Source organism: Oncorhynchus clarkii, chromosome 31, assembly GCF_045791955.1.
Source record: "Oncorhynchus clarkii lewisi isolate Uvic-CL-2024 chromosome 31, UVic_Ocla_1.0, whole genome shotgun sequence".
In the NCBI taxonomy this organism is placed as follows: Eukaryota; Metazoa; Chordata; class Actinopteri; order Salmoniformes; family Salmonidae; genus Oncorhynchus; species Oncorhynchus clarkii.
The window spans coordinates 27,809,098-27,832,117 of record NC_092177.1 but is presented as its reverse complement, the minus strand read 5'-3'; the positions used below and the strand labels follow the sequence as shown (position 1 = coordinate 27,832,117).

General features: G+C 44.9%; 2 protein-coding genes across 2 annotated transcripts; one reads left to right on the top strand and one right to left on the bottom strand.

Moving 5' to 3' along the window:
• The first annotated feature begins 316 nt into the window (after positions 1 to 316).
• On the top strand, positions 317 to 18,998 carry LOC139390442 (glyoxylate reductase/hydroxypyruvate reductase a). The gene is made up of 9 exons (XM_071137570.1): positions 317 to 569; positions 1,070 to 1,200; positions 12,324 to 12,396; positions 16,125 to 16,241; positions 16,452 to 16,540; positions 16,688 to 16,789; positions 16,907 to 17,042; positions 17,155 to 17,285; positions 18,330 to 18,998. Exons 1-9 carry the CDS (start codon positions 505 to 507, stop codon positions 18,449 to 18,451), a joined length of 966 nt encoding a protein of 321 aa, XP_070993671.1. The 5' UTR covers positions 317 to 504; the 3' UTR covers positions 18,452 to 18,998.
• Positions 18,999 to 20,397: 1,399 nt separating this feature from the next.
• Positions 20,398 to 22,815, bottom strand: LOC139391143 (zinc finger and BTB domain-containing protein 5-like). Its single transcript, XM_071138702.1, has one exon. It carries the CDS (start codon positions 22,813 to 22,815, stop codon positions 20,695 to 20,697), a length of 2,121 nt encoding a protein of 706 aa, XP_070994803.1. The 3' UTR covers positions 20,398 to 20,694.
• Positions 22,816 to 23,020: the final 205 nt, after the last annotated feature.

Sequence of the window (23,020 nt, the reverse complement as noted above, 5' to 3'; positions counted from 1 at the left end):
TCCTTCTGCCGCTGAACAAGGCAGTTAAACCACTGTTCCCCAGTAGGCCATAATTGTAATTAAGAACTTGTTATTAACTGACTTGCCTTCTTAAATTAAACAAATAAAAAAATGTAAATTCCAACTCACTTTTATTTATTCCATATTGATCATTTTATTATGATTATCTATTTATTCATCCATTTGACGTTGGATGTCCAGAAATACGTGAAGGCAGTGAAAGGATAGATAGGTCAACAACAAGGAATATCGTCCTGACATTATGCAAAAACAAAATCAACAATTGAGCGAAGCATCTCCGTCTATAATCGATTGCAGTACTACGCATGTGCAATGTTGTCTGACCCCAACATACTTCCTGGTTCAACAGCGTGTGCACACGTTGAAATGTCATCGTGAACACTAAACAATCCGCAAATTTAGCTACATCTGTTATAGGATTCGGGTCGTTATTTCAAGCAGTACTTCTGACTTTTTCCGTCAATCGGAGGACGCACAGAGATCATGAAGGTTTTCATAACAAGACGCATCCCACAGGAGGGAATGAAGATTCTGTCACAGGCTGGAGTGTATGCAGGTTTCACTTTATAGTTTGCTATGATCAGCTTGGTAGCTAGCCTAATGAGTAGCTCATGCGCTGGCACTTTTAATCTATAATGCATGACATGCCAGTAGTGTTATAATTGTGTTACTTAATTCTAGTGCTAGTCTACTTCTTGCTGTATAAATTCATTGGACACACAGGAAGTGGAGGGTAATGTTACACCTTGTTCTAAAAGTGAAAGTTCATTGGAGTTGTTTATGACCTTTATTCCAGGTCACACATTATAGCGGGTTCTCTGAAGGCGTTTTTGTAACACTTACAAACGTCTATGTAACATTTGGTTTAGGTAATGAGGTATAATAAATATTAAAGGTAGGGGAAGGTATGGGGGGGAAACAGACCTTGGAAAAAAAAGCACACAGACAATGCAGAATATGTGGAGAGTACTGTACAATTAAGTAAATGTTGTAAATTGTCTTGGTCTCTCATTTGAATCTGGTCATCTCCCTGTTTCCATGGAAACAGATGTAAAGTGTCACTGTGGGACTCTGATGAGCCTGTTCCGAGGGCAGAGCTTCTGAAGGGCGTGGAGGGGGCCCATGGGCTGCTGTGCCTCCTGTCGGACAAGATCGACACAGAGGTTCTGGAAGCAGCAGGTACACTGGAGATAATCTGGACCAGATTAACTCAAACAGCACTTCTGAGTATTTTCCAATACAGTACCAGTCAAAAGTTTGGACACACCTACTCATTCAAGGGTTTTTCTTTATTTTTACTATTTTCTACATTGTAGAATAATAGTGAAGACATCAAAACTATGAAATAACACATGGAATCATGTAGTAACAAAAAGTTAAACAAATCAAAATATATTTGAGATTCTTCAAAGTAGCCACCCTTTGCCTTCATGACAGCTTTGCACACTCTTGACATTCTCTCAACCAGCTTCATGAGCTTTATTTGTTTGTAACTTAGTTTTTAACTTATTTTGTACATAATGTTGCTGCTACCTCTCTTATGACCGAAAATAACTTCTGAACATCAGGACTGCGATTACTCATCACGGACTGGCAGAATCCTTTTTTCCTCTTAACGAGTCTGACGTGAATTTTATACTGCTTCCTCGGGAACAGGCCCAGATCCCTGTGATTTGCGTGAAGAGGAGGCAGAGAAAAATGGTCCAGAGGGCGGGCTGCCTTCTGAGAATTTGTAGGTGATCAAATTAACCTCCACTTCCTTCCGTTTTGCTAGAAAATGTAAAATCTTTGGAGAATAAAATCGATGACCTACGCAGAAGATTAAACTACCAACGGGACATTCAAAACTGTAATATCTTATGCTTCATGGAGTAGTGGTTATACACTGTACCGGAAGGACAGAACAGCGGCGTCTGGTAAGACAAGGGGACGGCGGACTATGTTTTTTTGTAAATAACAGCTGGTGCATGATATCTAAGGAAATCTCAAACTATTGCTCACCTGAGTACCTCATGATAAGCTGTAGACCACACTATCTACATAGAGAGTTTATCTGTATATTTTGTAGCTGTCTACATACCACCACAGACTGAGGCTGACACTAAGACAGCATTGAATGAGTTGTATTCCGCCATAAGCAAACAAGAAAACGCTCACCCAGAGGCGGCGCTCCTCGTAGCCGGGGACTTTAATGCAGGGAAACGTAAATTTGTTTTACCAAATTTCTATCAGCATGTTAAATGTGCAACCAGAGGGGGAAAACACTCTGGACCACCTATACTCCACACACAAAGCTCTTCCTCGCCCTCCATTTTGCAAATCTGACCATAATTCTATCCTCCTGATTCCTACTTACAAGCAGAAATGAAAGCAGGTGACTAGATCAATAAAAGTGACTAGATCAATACAAAAGTGGTAAGATGAAGCAGATGCTAAGCTACAGGACTGTTTTGCTAGCACAGACTGGAATATGTTCCGGGATTCCTTCGATGGCATTGAGGAGTACACCACATCAGTCATTGATGACGTCATCCCCAAAGTGACTGTACATACCCCAACCAGAAGCCATGAATTACAGGCAACATCCGCACTGAGCTAAATGCTAGAGCTGCTGCTTTCAAGGAGTGGGACTCTAACCCGGAAGCTTCTAAGAAATCCTGCTATGCCCTCAGACGAACCATCGGATGTGGCAGGGTTTGCAAAACATTACAAAAGGAAGCACAGCCGAGAGCTGCCCAGTGACATGAGCCTCCCAGGCGAGCTAAACTACTCATAAGCTTGCTTGAGGCAAATAACACTGAAACATGCATGAGAGCACCAGCTGTTCCGTGAAGACTGTGTGATCATGCTCTCCACAGCCGATGTGAGTAAGACCTTTAAACAAGTCAACGTTCACAAGGCCGCAGGGCCAGACGGATTACCAGGACGTGTACTGAGAGCATGCGCTGGCCAACTGGCAAGTGTCTTCACTGACATGTTCAACCTCTCCTGTCCCATTCTGTAATACCAACATGTTTTAAGAATGCATGTGCCCACGAACACTTAAGGTAACCTGCCTAAATGACTATTGACCCATAGCACTTACGTCTGTAGCCATGAAGTGCTTTGAAAGGCTGGTCATGGCTCACATCAACACCTTTATCCCAGAAACACTAGACCCACTCCAATTTACATACCGCCCCAACAGATTCACAGATGATGCAATCTCTATTGCACTCCACACTGCCCTTTCCCACCTGGACCAAAGGTGGGAAAGGGCAGTGTTCAACACCATAGTGCCCTCAAAGCTCCTCAATAAGCTAAGGACCCTGGGACTAGACACCTCCCTCTGCAACTGGATCCTGGACGTCCTGACGGGCCGCCCCGGGTGGTAAGGGTAGGTAACAACACATCCACCATGCTGATTCTCAACACGGGCCCCACAGGGGTGCGTGCTGTACTCCTTGTTCACTCATGACTGCACGGTCAGGCACGACTCCAACACCATCATTGTTTGCCTATGACACAACATTGGTAGGCCTGATCACCGACAACGACGAGACAGCCTATAGGGAGGAGTTTAGAGGCCTGGCCGTTTGGTGCCAAGACAACAACCTCTCCCTCAACGTGATCAAGACAAAGGAGATTGACGGGGCTGCAGTGGAGCAGGTTGAGAGCTTCAAGTTCCTTGGTGTCCACATCACCAACAAACTAACATGGTCCAAGCACACCAAGGCAGTCGTGAAGAGGTCACGACAAAACCTATTCCCCTTCAGTAAACTGAAAAGATGTGCCATGGGTCCTCAGATCCTCAAAAGGTTCTACAGCTGCACCATCGAGAGCATCCTGACTGTTTGCGTCACCACCTGGCATGGCAACTGCTCGGCTTCCGACCGCAATGCACTACAGAGGCTAGTGCGAACGGCCCAGTACATCACTGGGGCCAAGCTTCCTGCCATCCATTACCTCTATACCAGGCGGTGTCAGGGGAAGGCCCTTAAAATTGTCAAAGACTCCAGCCACCTTAGTCATAGACTGTTCTCTCTGCTACCGCACGGCAAGCGGTACTGGAGCGCCAAGTCTAGGTCCAAGAGGCTTCTAAACAGCTTCTACCCCCAAGCCATAAGACTCCTGAACATCTAATTAAATGGCTACCCAGACTATTTGTATTGCCCCACCTCCTCCCTCCCCCTCTTTTATACCGCTGCTACTCTCTGTTGTTATCCTCTTGGCGCACCGATCCCTTTAGCGGGATCATTTTCGTCAACATCCGCTGAATTGCAGAGCTCCAAATTCAAATTAAATTACAAAAAATATTTAATTTTCATGAAATCACAAGTGCAATATAGCAAAACACAGCTTAGCTTGTTGTTAATCCACCTGGCGTGTCAGATTTCAAAAAAGCTTTACAGCGAAAGCAAACCAAGCGTTTATGTTAGGACAGCTCTCTCAGCAGACAAAACATTACAAACAGCTAGCAGCAAAGTAGATTGGTCACGAAAGTCAGAAAAGCAATCAAATTAATCGCTTACCTTTGATCTTCGGATGTTTGCACTCACGAGACTCCCAGTTACACAATAAATGTTTGTTTTGTTCGATAAAGATGATTTTTATATCCAAAAACCTCCATTTGGTTGGCGTGTTTTGTTGAGTAATCGACAGGCTCGTGCAGGTCACGACGGGCAGATGAAAATTCCAAATAGTATCTGTAAAGTTTGTAGAAACATGTCAAACGTTTTTTATAATCAATCCACAGGTTGTTTTTACAATAATATTTCAACTGGGCGGTAGACTTTTCAATAGGAGAGAGAGGGAGAAAAGGTCTGCTCCAAGCTGCTCTCGCATGCAAAACTCTGGGGACACACAGCTATCCACTGACAAGATGTGATCAGTCTCGCTAATTTTTCAGAATAAAAGCCTGAAACTATGTCTAAAGACTGTTCACACCTTGTGGAAGCTATAGGGAAAGGAATCTGGTTGATATCCTTTTAAATGGAGGACAGGCGTGCAGTGGAAAAGAGAGGTTTCAAAATAACTGCATTTCCTGGTTGGATTTTTCTCAGGTTTTCACCTGCAATATCAGTTCTGTTATACTCACAGACAATATTTTGACAGTTATGGAAACTTTAGAGTGTTTTCTATCCGAATCTGCCAATTATATGCATATTCTAGCATCTGGGCCTGTGAAATAGGCAGTTTAATTTGGGTATGTTTTTCATCCAAACATCAAAATACTGCCCCCTAGTCTCAAATCACATTTATTTATACAGCCCTTCTTACATCAGCTGATATCTCAAAGTGCTGTACAGAAACCCAGCCTAAAACCCCAAACAGCAAGAAATGCAGGTGTAGAAGCACGATGGTTAGGAAAAACTCCCTAGAAAGGCCAAAACCTAGGAAGAAACCTAGAGAGGAACCAGGCTATGAGGGCTGGCCAGTCCTCTTCTGGCTGTGCCTGGTGGAGATTATAACAGAACATGGCCAAGATGTTCAAATGTTCATAAATGACCAACATGGTCAAATAATAATCACAGTAGTTGTCGAGGGTGCAGCAAGTCAGCACCTCAGGAGTAAATGTCTGGTCTGGGACAGGTAGCACGTCCGGTGAACAGGTCAGGATTCCATAGCAGCAGGCAGAACAGTTGAAACTGGAGCAGCAGCACGGCCAGGTGGACTGGGGACAGCAAGGAGTCATCATGCCAGGTAGTCCTGAGGCATGGTCCTAGGGCTCAGGTCCTCCGAGACAGAGAGAGAGAAAGAAAGAGAGAATTAGAGAGAGCATACTTAAATTCACACAGGACACTGGATAAGACAGGAGAAGTACTCCAGATATAACAAACTGACCCTAGCCCCCCGACACATAAACCTCTGCAGCATAAATACTGGAGGCTGAGACAGGAGGGGTCAGGAGACACTGTGGCCCCATCCGATGATACCCCCGGACAGGGCCAAACAGGAAGGATATAACCCCACCCACTTTACCAAAGCACAGCCCCCACACCACTAGAGGGATATCTTCAACCACCAACTTACCATCCTGAGACAAGGCCGAGTGTAGCCCACAAAGATCTCTGCCACGGGGGGACGCCAACCCAGACAGAAAGATCATGTCAGTGACTCAACCCACTCAAGTGACGCACCCCTCCTAAGGACGGCATGAAAGAGCACCAGTAAGCCAGTGACTCAGCCCCTGTAATAGGGTTAGAGGCAGAAAATTCCAGTGGAGAGAGGGGAACCGGCCAGGCAGAGACAGCAAGGGCGGTTGGTTGCTCCAGAGCCTTTCCGTTCACCTTCACACCCCTGGGCCAGACTACACTCAATCATATGACCCACTGAAGAGATGAGTCTTCAGTAAAGACTTAAAGGTTGAGACCGAGTCTGTGTCTCTCACATGGGTAGGCAGACCATTCCATAAAAATTGAGCTCTATAGGAGAAAGCCCTGCCTCCAGCTGTTTGCTTAGAAATTCTAGGGACAATTAGGAGGCCTGCGTCTTGTGACCGTAGTATACGTGTAGGTATGTACGGCAGGACCAAATCGGAAAGATAGGTAGGAGCAAGCCCATGTAATGCTTTTTAGGTTCGCAGTAAAACCTTGAAATCAGCCCTTGCCTTAACAGGAAGCCAGTGTAGGGAGGCTAGCACTGGAGTAATATGATCACATATTTTGGTTCTAGTCAGGATTCTAGCAGCCGTATTTAGCACTAACTGAAGTGTATTTAGTGCTTTATCCGGGTAGCCGGAAAGTAGAGCATTGCAGTAGTCTAACCTAGAAGTAACAAAAGCATGGATTAATTTTTCTGTGTAATTTTTGGACAGAAAGTTTCTGATTTTTGCAATGTTACGTAAATGCAAAAAAGCTGTCCTTGAAACAGTCTTGATATGTTCGTCAAAAGAGAGATCATGGTCCAGAGTAATGCCGAGGTCCTTCAGTTTTATTTGGGACGACTGTACAACCATTAAGATTAATTGTCAGATTCAACAGAAGATCTCTTTGTTTCTTGGGACCTAGAACAAGCATCTGTTTTGTCCGTGTTTAAAAGTAGAACGTTTGCAGCCATCCACTTCCTTATGTCTGAAACACAGGCTTCTAGCGAGGGCAATTTTGGGGCTTCACCATGTTTCATTGAAATGTACAGCTGTGTGTCATCCGCATAGCAGTGAACCTCTCAAGAGGTTATCATCTATGCATAGTCACTTTAATAACTCTACCTACATGTACATATTACCTCAACTAACTGGTGCCTCCGCACATTGACTCTGGACCGGTACCCCCCTGTATATAGTCTCGCTATTGTTATTTTACTGCTGCTCTTTAATTACTTGTTACTTTTATTTTTTATTCTTATCGATATTTTTTTAAACTGCATTGTTGGTTAGGGACTAGTAAGTAATCATTTCACTGTCAGGTCTACACCGGTTGTATTTGGCGCATGTGACTAATAAAATTTGATTTGAGTTAGTCACCTGGAATGCATTTCAATTAACAGGTGTGCCTTGTTAATTTGTGTTATTTCTTTCCTTCTTAATGCATTTGAGCCAATCGGTTGTGTTGTGACAAGGTAGGGGTGGTATACAGAAGATAGCCCTATTTGGTAAAAGATCAAGTCCATATTATGGCAAGAACAGCTCAAATAAGCAAAGACAAGCGACAGTCCATCATTACTTTAAGACGTGAAGGTCAGTCTATGCGGACAATGTCAAGAACTTAGAAAGTGCAGTCGCTAAAACCATCAAGCGCTATGATGAAACTGCTTCTCATGAGGACCGCCACAGGAAAGGAAGACCCAGAGTTACCTCTGCTGCAGAGGAGAAGTTCAAATCAAATCAAATCAAATTTTATTTGTCACATACACATGGTTAGCAGATGTTAATGCGAGTGTAGCGAAATGCTTGTGCTTCTAGTTCCGACAATGCGGTAATAACCAACAAGTAATCTAACTAACAATTCCAAAACTACTGTTTTATACACAGTGTAAGGGGATAAAGAATATGTACATAAGGATATATGAATGAGTGATGGTACAGAGCAGCATAGGCAGGATACAGTAGATGGTATCGACTACAGTATATACATGAGGTGAGTATGTAAACAAAGTGGCATAGTTAAAGTGGCTAGTGATACATGTATTACATAAGGATGCAGTCGATGATCGAGTACAGTATATACGTATGCATATGAGATGAATAATGTAGGGTAAGTCACATTATATAAGGTAGCATTGTTTAAAGTGGCTAGTGATATATTTACATCATTTCCCATCAATTCCCATTATTAAAGTGGCTGGAGTTGGGTCAGTGTCAGTGTCAGTGTGTTGGCAGCAGCCACTCAATGTTAGTGGTGGCTGTTTAACAGTCTGATGGCCTTGAGATAGAAGCTGTTTTTCAGTCTCTCGGTCCCAGCTTTGATGCACCTGTACTGACCTCGCCTTCTGGATGATAGCGGGGTGAACAGGCAGTGGCTCGGGTGGTTGATGTCCTTGATGATCTTTATGGCCTTCCTGTAACATCGGGTGGTGTAGGTGTCCTGGAGGGCAGGTAGTTTGCCACCGGTGATGCGTTGTGCAGACCTCACTACCCTCTGGAGAGCCTTACGGTTGTGGGCGGAGCAGTTGCCGTACCAGGCGGTGGGTGATACAGCCCGCCAGGATGCTCTCGATTGTGCATCTGTAGAAGTTTGTGAGTGCTTTTGGTGACAAACCGAATTTCTTCAGCCTCCTGAGGTTGAAGAGGCGCTGCTGCACCTTCTTCGCGATGCTGTCTGTGTGAGTGGACCAATTCAGTTTGTCTGTGATGTGTATGCCGAGGAACTTAAAACTTGCTACCCTCTCCACTACTGTTCCATTGATGTGGATAGGGGGGTGTTCCCTCTGCTGTTTCCTGAAGTCCACAATCATCTCCTTAGTTTTGTTGACGTTGAGTGTGAGGTTATTTTCCTGACACCACACTCCGAGGGCCCTCACCTCCTCCCTGTAGGCCGTCTCGTCGTTGTTGGTAATCAAGCCTACCACTGTTGTGTCGTCCGCAAACTTGATGATTGAGTTGGAGGCGTGCGTGGCCACGCAGTCGTGGGTGAACTGGGAGTACAGGAGAGGGCTCAGAACGCACCCTTGTGGGGCCCCAGTGTTGAGGATCAGCGGGGTGGAGATGTTGTTGCCTACCCTCACCACCTGGGGGCGGCCCGTCAGGAAGTCCAGTACCCAGTTGCACAGGGCGGGGTCGAGACCCAGGGTCTCGAGCTTGATGACGAGCTTGGAGGGTACTATGGTGTTGAATGCCGAGCTGTAGTCGATAAACAGCATTCTCACATAGGTATTCCTCTTGTCCAGATGGGTTAGGGCAGTGTGCAGTGTGGTTGAGATTGCATCGTCTGTGGACCTATTTGGGCGGTAAGCAAATTGGAGTGGGTCTAGGGTGTCGGGTAGGGTGGAGGTGATATGGTCTTTGACTAGTCTCTCAAAGCACTTCATGATGACGGAAGTGAGTGCTACGGGGCGGTAGTCGTTTAGCTCAGTTACCTTAGCTTTCTTGGGAACAGGAACAATGGTGGCCCTCTTGAAGCATGTGGGAACAGCAGACTGGTATAGGGATTGATTGAATATGTCCGTAAACACACCGGCCAGCTGGTCTGCGCATGCTCTGAGGGCGCGGCAGGGGATGCCGTCTGGGCCTGCAGCCTTGCGAGGGTTAACACGTTTAAATGTCTTGCTCACCTCGGCTGCAGTGAAGGAGAGTCCGCATGTTTTCGTTGCAGGCTGTGTCAGTGGCACTGTATTGTCCTCAAAGCGGGCAAAAAAGTTATTTAGTCTGCCTGGGAGCAGGACATCCTGGTCCGTGACTGGGCTGGATTCCTTCTTGTAGTCCGTGATTGACTGTAGACCCTGCCACATGCCTCTTGTGTCTGAGCCGTTGAATTGAGATTCTACTTTGTCTCTGTACTGACGCTTAGCTTGTTTGATAGCCTTGCGGAGGGAATAGCTGCACTGTTTGTATTCGGTCATGTTACCAGTCACCTTGCCCTGATTAAAAGCGGTGGTTCGCGCTTTCAGTTTCACGCGAATGCTGCCATCAATCCATGGTTTCTGGTTAGGGAATGTTTTAATCGTTGCTATGGGAACGACATCTTCAACGCACGTTCTAATGAACTCGCACACCGAATCAGCGTATTCGTCAATATTGTTATCTGACGCAATACGAAACATGTCCCAGTCCACGTGATGGAAGCAGTCTTGGAGTGTGGAGTCAGCTTGGTCGGACCAGCGTTGGACAGACCTCAGCGTGGGAGCCTCTTGTTTTAGTTTCTGTCTGTAGGCAGGGATCAACAAAATGGAGTCGTGGTCAGCTTTTCCGAAAGGAGGGTGGGGCAGGGCCTTATATGCGTTGCGGAAGTTAGAGTAACAATGATCCAAGGTTTTTCCACCCCTGGTTGCGCAATCGATATGCTGATAAAATTTTGGGAGTCTTGTTTTCAGATTAGCCTTGTTAAAATCCCCAGCAACAATGAATGCAGCCTCCGGATAAATGGATTACAGTTTGCAAAGAGTCAAATAAAGTTTGTTCAGAGCCATCGATGTGTCTGCTTGGGGGGGATATATACGGCTGTGATTATAATCGAAGAGAATTCTCTTGGTAGATAATGTGGTCTACATTTGATTGTGAGGAATTCTAAATCAGGTGAACAGAAGGATTTGAGTTCCTGTATGTTTCTTTCATCACACCATGTCTCGTTAGTCATAAGGCATACGCCCCCGCCCCTCTTCTTACCAGAAAGATGTTTGTTTCTGTCGGCGCGATGCGTGGAGAAACCCGCTGGCTGCACCGCCCCCGATAGCGTCTCTCCAGTGAGCCATGTTTCCGTGAAGCAAAGAACGTTACAGTCTCTGATGTCCCTCTGGAATGCTACCCTTGCTCGGATTTCATCAACCTTGTTGTCAAGAGACTGGACATTGGCGAGAAGGATGCTAGGGAGTGGTGCACGATGTGCCCGTCTCCGGAGTCTGACCAGAAGACCGCCTCGTTTCCCTCTTTTTCTGAGTCGTTTTTTTTGGGTCGCTGCATGGGATCCACTCCGTTGTCCTGGGTGAAAGGCAGAACACAGGATCCGCGTCGCGAAAAACATATTCTTGGTCGTACTGATGGTGAGTTGACGCTGATCTTATATTCAGTAGTTCTTCTCGACTGTATGTAATGAAACCTAAGATGACCTGGGGTACTAATGTAAGAAAGAACACGTAAAAAAACAAAACACTGCATAGTTTCCTAGGAACGCGAAGCAAGGCGGCCATCTCTGAGTTAACTGCGCCTCAGATTGCAGCCCAAATAAATGCTTCACAGCGTTCAGGTAACAGACGAATATCAACATCAACTGTTCAGAGGAGACTGCGTGAATCAGGCCTTCACAGTCGAATTGCTGCAAAGAAACCACTACTAAAGGACACCAATAATAAGAAGATACTTGCTTGGGCCAAGAAACACGAGCAACAGACATCAGACCGGTGGAAATCTGTCTTTTGGTCTGAGTCCAAATTTGAGATTTTTGGTCCCAACCGCCATTGTCTTTGAGATGCAGAGTAGGTGAACGGATGATCTCTGCATGTGTGGTTCCCACCGTGAAGAATGGAGGAGGAAGTGTGATGGTGTGGAGGTGCTTTGCCGGTGATACTGATGGGACTATCATTTGTTTTTCAACAGGACAATGACCCAACACCTCCAGGCTGTTGAAGGAGAGTGATGGAGTGCTGCATCAGATGACCTGGCCTACACAATCACCCGACCTCAACTCAATTGAGATGGTTTGGGATGAGTTGGACCGCAGAGTTGAGGAAAAGCAGCCAACATGTGCTCAGCATATGTGGGAATTCCTTCAAGACTGTTGGAAAAACATTTCAGGTGAAGCTGGTTGAGAGAATACCAAGAGGGTCCAAAGCTGTCATCAAGGCAAAGGCTGGCTACTTTGAAGAATCTCAAGTATAAAATATATTTGGATTTGTGTAACACATTTTTGGTTACTACATAATTCCATGTGTTTTTTCATAGTTTTGATGTCTTCACTATTCTACAATGTAGAAAATAGTTTTAAAAAATAAAGAAAAACCCTTGAATGAGTAGGTGTGTCAAACTTTTGACTGGTACTGTATATTTAAGGTTTATTTTGAATTGTACCCATTTGCAGCTAAAAGCTGAATTGCAGCATACATATGCCTACATAAGTAAGTGAATTTAATCTGTAATTTGAGGCTGTTAGGTATGTATTATACTGTAAATGTGTTGTATGATAGTTCCCATTCTGTCTTCTCCTAACACGTAGCTATCGATTTGTGTTCAGGTCCAAACTTGAAGGTTATAAGTACCTTGTCTGTCGGATTTGACCACATGGCCATGGATGAGATCAAGAAACGGTAAGACTAACTACCAACTAGCTTGACTTGGGAGGAAAGAGGTGCAGGAGCTGTCTTTTTCTAAGTCAGTCCATTAGACTATGTTCACAGAAATTCTCAAATGATATTATGCTTCAGAGATCTGTTAATCAAATGTATTTATAAAGCCATTTTTACATCAGCAGATGTCACTAAGTTCTGTATAGAAACCCACCCTAAAACACTAAACAGCAAGCAATGCAGATGTAGTGGTGGCTAGGAAAAACTCCTGAGAAAGGCAGGAACCTAGGAAGGGAACTAGGTGGCCAGTCCTCTTCTGGCTGTGCGCGGTGGAAGGGTTCATACACATTTTGACAGATGGAATTTCATTACTTTCCCATGACTTTTAACCAAATTTCCATGACCAATAATTGGTTGCGGCCCTGTCGCCTACATGCAAAAAGTCAGCATAATTAAAGGCTTCTGGTCTCTTAGCCCATGTAGGCCTACTATAATGGGAAGAAAAAGTATGTGAACCCTTTAGAATTACCTGGATTTCTGCATAAATTTGTCATAACATTTTATCTGATCTCTATCTCGGTCACAACAAAAGACAAACACAGTCTGCTTAAACTAATAACACACAAACAATTATACTTTTTCATCTCTTTATTGATCACACCGTGTAAACATTCACAGTGTAGGGTGGGAAAAGTATGTGAACCTTTGGATTTAATAACAGGTTGACCCTCCTTTAGCATCAATAACCTCAAACAAACGTTTTCTGTAGTTGCTGATCAGACCTGCACAACAGCCAGGAGGAATTTTGCACCATTCCTCTTTACAAAACTGTTTCAGTTCAGCAATATTCTTGGGATGTCAGGTGTGAACCGCTCTCTTGAGGTCATGCCACAGCATGTCAGTCAGGTTGAGGTCAGGACTCTGACTGGGCCACTCCAGAAGGCGTATTTTCTTCTGTTCAAGCCATTCTGTTGTTGATTTTACATCTGTCAAATGGGTTGTTGTCCTGTTGCATTACCTAACTTCTGTTGAGCTTCTATTGGCGGACAGATAGCCTAACATTCTCCTGCAAAATGTCTTGATAAACTTGGGAATTAGTTTTTTTGTCGACGATAGCAAGCTGTCCAGGCCCTGAGGCAGCAAAGCAGCCCCAAACCATGATGCTCCCTCCACCATACTTTATAGTTGGGATGAGGTTTTGATATTGGTGTGCTGTGCCTTTTTTTCCTCCATGCATAGTGTTGTGTGTTCCTTCCAAACAACTCAACTGTAGTTACATCTGTCCACAGAATATTTTGCCAGTAGCACTGTGGAACATCCAGGTGCTCTTTTGCAAACTTCAGATGTGCAGCAATGTTTTTTTTAAGACAGCAGTGTCCTTCTTCCATTGTGTCCTCCCATGAACGCCATTCTTGTTTAGTGTTTAATGTATCATAGACTCGTCAACAAAGATGTTATCATCTACCAGAGATTTCTGTAAGTCTTTAGCTAACACTCTAGGATCCTCATTGAGCATTCTGCACTGTGCTCTTGCAGTCATCTTTGCAGGACGGCCACGCCTAGGGAGATTAGCAACAGTGCTGAACTTTTTCCATTTATAGACTATTTGTCTTACCGTGGACTGATGAACATCAAGGCCTTTAGAGATATTTTTGTAAACCTTTCCAGCTTTATGCAAGTCAACAATTCTTAATCTTAGGTCTTCTGAGATCTCTTTTGTTCGAGGTATGGTTCACATCAGGCAATGCTTCTTGTGAATAGCAAAATCATATTTTATGAGTGTTTTTATAGGGCAGGGCAGCTCTAACCAACATCTCCGACCTTGTCTCAATGATTGTACTCCAGGTTAGCTGACTCATGACTCCAATTAGCTTTTGGAGAAGTCATGAGCCTCGGAGTTCACATACTTTTTCCAACTTACACTGTGACTGTTTAAATATTGCATTCAATATAGACAAGAACAATACCATTTGTGTGTTATTAGTTTAAGCACACTGTTTGTCTGTTGTTGTGACTTAGATGAAGATCAGATCTTCATCTATGTAAAAATGTATGCAGAAATCCAGGTAATTCCAAATGGTTCACATACTTTTTCTTGCCACTTTTTCTTGCCACTTTCCTGCCGTTGTGCCCTTCATCAAGGCACTTAACCCCGTACAGAGTAGAATAACTGCACTGTTAGGCTACTGTATAAAATGTACGTGGTCACCCCTCCATCTGGAGAGCTACAGGGTGTGCAGGTTTTTGATCCTGCCCTGAAACGCACCAAAGTCTCCTAATCAAGTTCCTGTTGAGCAGCTAATGTTTAGGCTACAATTTGGAGCAGGGCTCAAAACAAAAACCAACACACCCAGTAGCTGTTGGCCACCCTCGATATAAAATATTGCAACATTACAACCAAATACTTTAAAAAATGTTTTTATTAAATTATTCCCTCATTCATTCTGTGAATCAGGGATAAAACGGATAAGGTAGGCTACTTCAAAGCAAGGTAGCTCACTAAGACATGTTTATCTGTAATATTCATGTTTCAGGGGAGATCTATGCACAGCATCAGTTATTTGTCAATTAGGCTATTCTTCAAATATTTTTTGCATTTTCGTATTTACATGGCTAGCCTACTGTTTAATAGAGAGGAATCACAGCTTTCAAATTATGGTGTCAGATTTATTTCTCAACAGTGTCGGTGAAAAGGCAACAATGAGTCAACAACTTTAATTCTTGGGCATATAGTTAACTAGCGAGATAGCTTCTAGTATGGCTGATATGTTGATTTTTAAGTGATTTTATAATATATTTGAGAAGTAAATCACAATATTAAAATTAAATTACCTGCAGTGATTAAGGTGGTGTAGTGCAGTGATTAAGGGCGCTGTACTGCAGCGCCAGCTACGCAACCAGAGACTCTGGGTTCGCGTCCAGGCTCTGTCGTAACCGGCCGTGACCCGGGAGGTCCGTGGGGCGACGCACAATTGGCCTAGCGTCGCCCGGGTTAGGGAGGGTTTGGCCAGTAGGGAAATCCTTGTCTCATCACGCACCAGCGACTCCTGTGGCGGGCTGGGCGCAGTGCGCGCTAACCAAGGTTGCCGGGTGCATGGTGTTTCCTCCGACACATTGGTGCGGCTGGCTTCCGGGTTGGATGGCGCTGTGTTAAGAAGCAGTGCGGCTTGGTTGGGTTGTGTATCGGAGGACGCATGACTTTCAGCCTTCGTCTCTCCCGAGCCCGTACGGGAGTTGTAGCGATGAGACAAGATAGTAGTTACTACAACAATTGGACACCACGAAATTGGGGAGAAAAAGGGTTAAAAAAAAAAAAGGATGTTCATGACCTTAAGAAACCTAATTTGACAACTTGCAACATTTCATCCTGCTCATTCAGGCTGGCACATTCTCAAACTGGAACAGTCTACTGCCACGCATACACCGGATTCACAGACTAGCGGAAAATAAACTTGAACAAAGCAGAATCAGGATATGGATCCCCACTCTCAATTGCTATTCAATGCAGATCGAGCATTCACCCCGCCTTCACTCCACTTTGATCAATCTTTTGTGTGTGAATCTGGGCCGCTGATAGGTCACTTTGTTTTATAGAGGAGCCGGTAAGCAGTTCTCGGAAAGATTTGAGGTGCCAGTATGGCGCTCCAGGCGGCTCCGGCCCAATTCAAGCAATGATTGTACGAACAAATACCTTCCTCACATCTAAGTCAGAAACTCTCATTGTGCCCTCTTCTCCATGTTCTGTGCAGAGGGGTGCGTGTGGGCTACACTCCAGACGTCCTGACTGATGCCACAGCGGAGCTGACCGTCGCCCTGCTCCTGGCTACAGCTCGGCGGCTACCAGAGGGCGTGGTGGAGGTTAAGAAGTCAGTGATCAATAAAAACACAGATGCATTTACTACATAAGACTTCAGTTTCAGATGATCACTCTTGACATGTTGTACATTGATACTTTAGGGATGTGTTGCTGAACCAAATTTCTATCTACAATTAAAATGAGCAAAACAGAATGTGTGTCCTCATTTCCCACTTTTTAACTCTCTCTCGCTTTCTCTCACTTTCTCTTTCTCTCTCAGTGGAGGCTGGAGCACCTGGAAACCTCTGTGGTTGTGTGGTTATGGTCTGTCAGGCAGCACTGTCGGTGTCATTGGACTGGGACGCATAGGTAGTGACAGTGATTGATTGATACTGGATTCAGGGACTCCTGCCTTTTAGGCCTGTGGTCCATATAATCCATACTGTAGCTGAAAGGGCTGGACAAAATGTCTTACTAACTGATTGATTGTCTGGAGTCAATGCTGTTTTCGCTCAGGTATGGCCATTGCCAGGAGGCTGAAACCGTTTGGAGTGAAAAGGCTCCTGTACTCTGGAAGAACTGCCAAATCCTATGCTGCTGAGGTGGAGGGAGAATATGGTGAGCGGGGTTGGAGGGGCTATGGAAAACAGGAGTATAAGAGAGAGGGTGAGAATCAGATGAGGTGTTTATTTGGCTGTTTCTTCACCCTCTCTCCTCCCCTCCTCTCTGTTGCAGTGCCCTTGGACATGCTGGTGTCTGAGAGTGATTTTGTCGTGGTGTCCTGCGCCCTCACACCAGAGACCCAAGGCCTGTGTAACAAGGACTTCTTCAGCAAGATGAAGAACACCGCTGTCTTCATCAACACCAGCAGGTACTCCATTAAACACGTAGAGCAGTGCAAATCAAACCACACTGACTGAGTTTGGAAATGAGCACTGTTACAGTCATTCAAAGTTATAAAAATAGAGGTGTGTGTGTTATAGGGGTGCAGTGGTGAATCAGGAGGATCTGTACCAGGCTCTGTCCAGTGGTCAGATAGCTTGTGCTGGGCTGGACGTCACAACCCCAGAACCACTCCCCACCGACCACCCCCTCCTCACCCTCAAAAACTGTGGTGAGTATATGGAGACACAGGGATGGAAGCCAGTTTACTCTGTTTTATTGTCTATGATTCATCTCTAATCATTGTTGTGGTCTTTCCAGGGGAATCAAGAATACTCTCTTTTTTTTTACGTCTGCTCATTAAAATGAACCAGTTGCTTTTCCCCAGAGATGATTTATACTGAACAAAATATAAATGCAACATGTAACAATTTCAAATATTTTACTGAGTTACAGTTTTATGTAATGAACTCAGTCAATTTAAATAAATTAATTAGGCCCTAATCTATGGATTTTCACAATACTGGGAATACAGATATGCATCTGTTGGTCACAGATATGCATCTGTTGGTCACAGATACCTTTAAAAAATGGGCCTCACGATCTAGTCATGGTATTTCTGTGCATTCAAATTGCCTTCAATAAAATGCAATTGTGTTTGTTGTCCGTAGCTTATACCTCCCCATACCATAACCCCACCCCCACCACGTGGCACTCTGTTCACAACGTTGACATCAGCAAACCGCTCACCCACACGACGCCATGCACGTGGTCTGCGGTTGTGAGGCCAGTTGGACGTACTGCCAAATTCTCTAAAACAACGTTGGAGGCGGCTTATGGTAGAAAAATTAACATTCAATTATCTGGCAACAGCTCGGTTGGACATTCCTGCAGTCAGCATGCCAATTGCACACTCCCTCAAAACTTGAGACATCTGTGGCAGTGTTGTGTGACAAAACTGCACATTTTAGTACCCTTTTATTGTTCCCAGCACAAGGTGCACCTGTGTAATGATCATGCTGTTTAATCAGCATCTTGATATGCCACACCTTTCAGGTGGATGGATTATCTTTGCAAAGGAGAAATCCTCACTAACAGGGATATAAACAAGCGAAATAAGCTTTTTGTGCGTATCGAACATTTCTGGGACATTTTTATTTCTGCTCATGAAACATGGGACCAACAGTTTACATGTTGTTTATATTTTTGTTCAGTGTATATTGTGTAATCCGATCATATCCCTGCTAATACTTTTCTCTCCTCTGTCCACCTGCAGTGGTCTTGCCCCACATTGGCAGTGCTACCTACTCCACACGTGGCATCATGGCAGAGCTGTCCGCAAACAATCTGCTGGCAGGCCTACAGGGCACAGACATGCCCAGCGAACTCAAATTCTAGTGCTGCTCTACAACTTCTCAATTCTGCCTCGGTCCTCCTGTTAGAATGATTTTTTTATCAACCAATCAGTAGTCATTACCAGGGAAGGTAAAAGCCGTAAGTGACCAGGAAGGAATCTGTGTTAAGATTTTTGCTGTTCTATTAAAGGAAAGATTCACCCATTTTGAATGTTATATCATTTTTGTGCATCTCTGAGCGATGTTCTATCGATTCCTGGGGATTTTCATGTGTATCTGAGCTATTCGCTGTTCAAACATGCAGAAATACAGCCAGTATGCCATGTTTTGCATCATAGAAATACAACGGGTATGACGTCTTTAGTGTCATAGAAATACAGCCGGTATGACGTCTATAGTGTCATAGAAATACAGCCGGTATGTCGTCTTTTGTGTCATAGAAATACAACGGGTATGACGTCTTTAGTGTCATAGAAATACAGCCGGTATGACGTCTTTAGTGTCATAGAAATACAGCGGGTATGACGTCTTTAGTGTCATAGAAATACAGCCGGTATGACGTCTTTTGCGTCATAGAAATACAGCGGGTATGACGTCTTTTGCGTCATAGAAATGCAGCGGGTATGACGTCTTTTGCGTCATAGAAATACAGCGGGTATGACGTCTTTAGTGTCATAGAAATACAGCCGGTATGACGTCTATAGTGTCATAGAAATACAGCCGGTATGACGTCTATAGTGTCATAGAAATACAGCCGGTATGACGTCTATAGTGTCATAGAAATACAGCCGGTATGACGTCTTTAGTGTCATAGAAATACAGCCGGTATGACGTCTTTTGCGTCATAGAAATACAGCCGGTATGTCGTCTTTCGTGTCATAGAAATACAGCCGGTATGTCGTCTTTAGTGTCATAGAAATACAGCCGGTATGACGTCTTTAGTGTCATAGAAATACAGCCGGTATGACGTCTATAGTGTCATAGAAATACAGCCGGTATGACGTCTTTAGTGTCATAGAAATACAGCCGGTATGTCGTCTTTTGCGTCATAGAAATACAGCCAGTATGACGTCTTTTGCGTCATAGAAATACAGCCGGTATGTCGTCTTTTGTGTCATAGAAATACAGCCGGTATGTCGTCTTTAGTGTCATAGAAATACAGCCGGTATGACGTCTTTTGCGTCATAGAAATACAGCCGGTATGACGTCTTTTGTGTCATAGAAATACAGCCGGTATGATGTCAAATTCGTCCTTTCAGCTGTATTTATGCCTGCTTGAATGGCAAATAGATGCACAAAAACTGTATAACATTCAAAATGGGTGAATGTTTCCTTTAACATGCTCTCCCAACATGAAGGTAAACGTCTGCCTCTTGCTCTTACAAGAAATAACTAACTTCTAAAATGTTACTTGAAAGAGGAAGTGTATAGTATTAGCGTTTTGAGAACATGCCTCAGTACACTTAACAGTACTCCTAAGGGTCAGCCATGACTTCCTTTTAAGGACGTAGAAAAGCACTACAATGTCTCTGCACACAATTCATTACTGGCCTTCTTGTTCTTATGAAACACTTGATCGAATTGTGTAAAACAGTAGTTGTAATGTTTTCTATTGTTCTCATGACAGTTTTGTGTTAACATATTGAGATATGGATCGCCATTGTCTATTTGTGCATAATTCTAAGAAACACTATCTCTAATTAATCTATGGTAAAACACCTCGCCTGTAATCATTGTTTGTTTCAAACCAGCTGATCACTCCCTCCCTCTAACATGGTCTGTCATTCTGGCTTTGTTGAATAAAGTAGAAATGTTGTACAGTATGTCGAAATGTGTGAACATGTTTCCCCCATAAGAAGAATTCTAGATCCATGCGTAAATGAACAAAGTTAGAATAGATCATTTAAAAGATAGTCAGGGATCAGTTTGGTTCCAATGTAGTTTAATTTGTATCACTGTTCAATAGTGATCCTACTGAGAAGTAGTGTAAAGATTATTTTAAAGAGTTCCATTCTCTCTATTCTATGATGATACCATCACATTTCATGTAGTCGTCGTCTAGACAAACTACAGTACATTCTGCGCGTGGTTTCTAAAATCATCAACACAGTCAACATTTGTTTTCACATCAATATTAAAGTGTCTACTTCAACAATATTTATAACAATGACCAGGCAAACATAACCCTGATATGGCAGAACATTTTGAAATGGAAAATGTCAATGAGCTTTCTGACTGGTAGCACCGGCTGTTTTTCACAGTGTTTCCACCTGATTTCCCGGTCTCTCAGAGCAGCGTGGCAGGCAGGTGGCTGCTCTGCCAGCGTAGACAGGTGGTCTTGGAGTGTTTGTACAAATGGGACGACTGACTGAAGCGTTTGCCACACTTAAGGCAGGCGTAGGGCTTTTCTCCTGTGTGGACTCTGATGTGTTTCTTACAGTCAGTCAGGTTTAGGAAGGTCTTACAGCAGATCCGGCAGGCGTATTTCCTTGCCCCCTCCACTACCAGGACGTTGTGCTCCGTCATTGCCTTCTTACACTTTGAAAGGACGTCCTCTGATGCTCTGGTGAGGGCAGGGCGAGGAGCAGTATCCCCCCCTGCTGGACCGGAGGAGGAAGGATCCTGGGGTTGTCCATCTATCTGGCCCTCAGAGTTGGGGTTCACTTTTGGAGCGATGCGACGGTAAACTGGCAGCCCTAAGCTACCCCCAACTCCGGTCATCTCAGCCCTGGATGATTGGGAGAGTGATGTGCTCAAACTGAGGCTGCCCAAGGTGCCTACATCTGGCCTGATGCCCCTCAAGAAGCCCCCCAGAACATCCTGAGTCTGGGTGGACTGAAGGATGAATCCATCACTGAAACTGTGCCCCTCGCTACTGAGGAGCTGCTGGAAGGGGACAGAGGTTACTGGGAACATAAGGGAGGAAGAGGAGGTGTTTGTTGCCTCTGAGTTTTGAAGTGACCTAACAGCCTCATTGCTTTCTGCCTGAGCCTCACTGATGGTGGTGTTAATGAGACTGTCCTCTCCTAATGCCTCAAGCTGACTCCTGGGGTTGAGAATGCAGGAAAGGCCCAGGTCTTGGTTTCTGTCTAGGCCCTCATTATCAGACAACCCATCTCCTCCATCCGTGTTGTCTTGGAGTGGGTGTGTGTCTGTCTGAGGATTGGAGCTAGATTGGGGGTTGGATGAGCTTGGGTCATTTCCCTTCGGGCTGAGTATGTCTTTCTCATCATTAACTGGCTCATCCTGATGACCACCAGTGTCCTCGGATGGGAATGGAGGATAATTGGACACACCTGGTGTGTCTGGATAAGAGTTCACCTGCTCACTCTTCACAACTACATCCATCTTATGATCCTCCTCTTCTCCATCTTCTCCCACTTTCACTTTAAACACAATCCCTCCATCCACCTGAGAACCCTCTGTGTGATCCTCTCCCCCATCATCCTGTGTCCCTCCCACATTACAATCTGATTGGCTAGGCAGCTGTACCTCTTCTTGTAAAGTCCCTTCATACTTCTCCTCCTGCTTCTCTGCACTTCCCCTCTCCAGGCAGAGGCACTCGTCTGTCTTCAGGGAGTCAGGGGAGTGAAGCTCATCACCCCCATTACTCCTGGAGACCCTTGGGCAGCCCTCCCCGTGATTCCCCTCAGACAGCCTGCACCCACTCTGCTTGCTGTTCAGCCTCTCTTCCTGAAACATTTGGGGAGAAGAGCTCTTGCGTTTGTGATGACGCCGACCAGAGAAAGCTGCCAGTTGCTCCATGCTTCCATCTGCTCCATCCCCTCCGTCCCTGCCTCCAGCCTGGCTAGCATCCAACTCAGTCTCGCCAACGTCGAGGCTACCTTCCAGGGCCGATGTGACCAGGCTGAGCCCCAGCTGCTGGAGTAGGACAGATCTTTGCTGCCTGGAGTTGACCCCGGCCATGGCTGCTGCCTGGGATGGAGACTGCCTCAGGTGCTGCTGGTCCACTGCATGGCTGAACCGCTGCTGCTGCACTGGCAAACTCCAACCACGCGGGGGCGATGTGGGGAAGCTGCGGGAGGTGAGGTGGTGCTTGCAGGCCTTGACCACAGTGTTGAGGTGCAGGTGGGAGGCAGCCAGGAGCACATCCATTACGTTAGAGACCCCCAGAGTGAGAGTGGAGGTGTAGATCATGTCCAGCAGGGTGGAGAAAGCCTCAGGAGTCACTACCTCTAGATCCAGCTCCATCACACTGGCTCCTCCACCATCCCCCTCCACTGCATTCAGAATGGCCCTGAAGTGTGTACTGCAGGCTGCCAGGACAGAGCGGTGGGCCCTGAAGTGTTGGCCCCCCACTACGATCACACAGTCACAGAGCTGACCACTGACACGCTGGTGGTTCAGCTGCTGGAAGATGTTCTCGAAGTGACCTGGGAAGTCCATCTTTGCCTGAGGATGAACATGAGGAATAGTCAAACTGAGTGATCAAGCTGACAAAAAAAAAATCTAATCATTCAATGCACTACACCCAGGCCAGTGTCCATACAATAGACTCAATGCTAGTAACAAAAAACTATAATGCAAATGTAATGTCTATGGACTAACTTAACTGGTATAAAGGTCTGACACTGTATATCACATTTGTCCT

Coding starts and splice junctions, on each gene's coding strand:
- LOC139390442 (XM_071137570.1), top strand. CDS start 505: ATGAAGGTTTTCATAACAAGACGCATCCCACAGGAGGGAATGAAGATT. Junction 12,397..16,124: donor ATGGATGAGATCAAGAAACG/GTAAGACTAACT, acceptor TGTTCTGTGCAG/AGGGGTGCGTGTGGGCTACA. Junction 17,286..18,329: donor CCTCACCCTCAAAAACTGTG/GTGAGTATATGG, acceptor GTCCACCTGCAG/TGGTCTTGCCCCACATTGGC.
- LOC139391143 (XM_071138702.1), bottom strand. CDS start 22,815: ATGGACTTCCCAGGTCACTTCGAGAACATCTTCCAGCAGCTGAACCAC.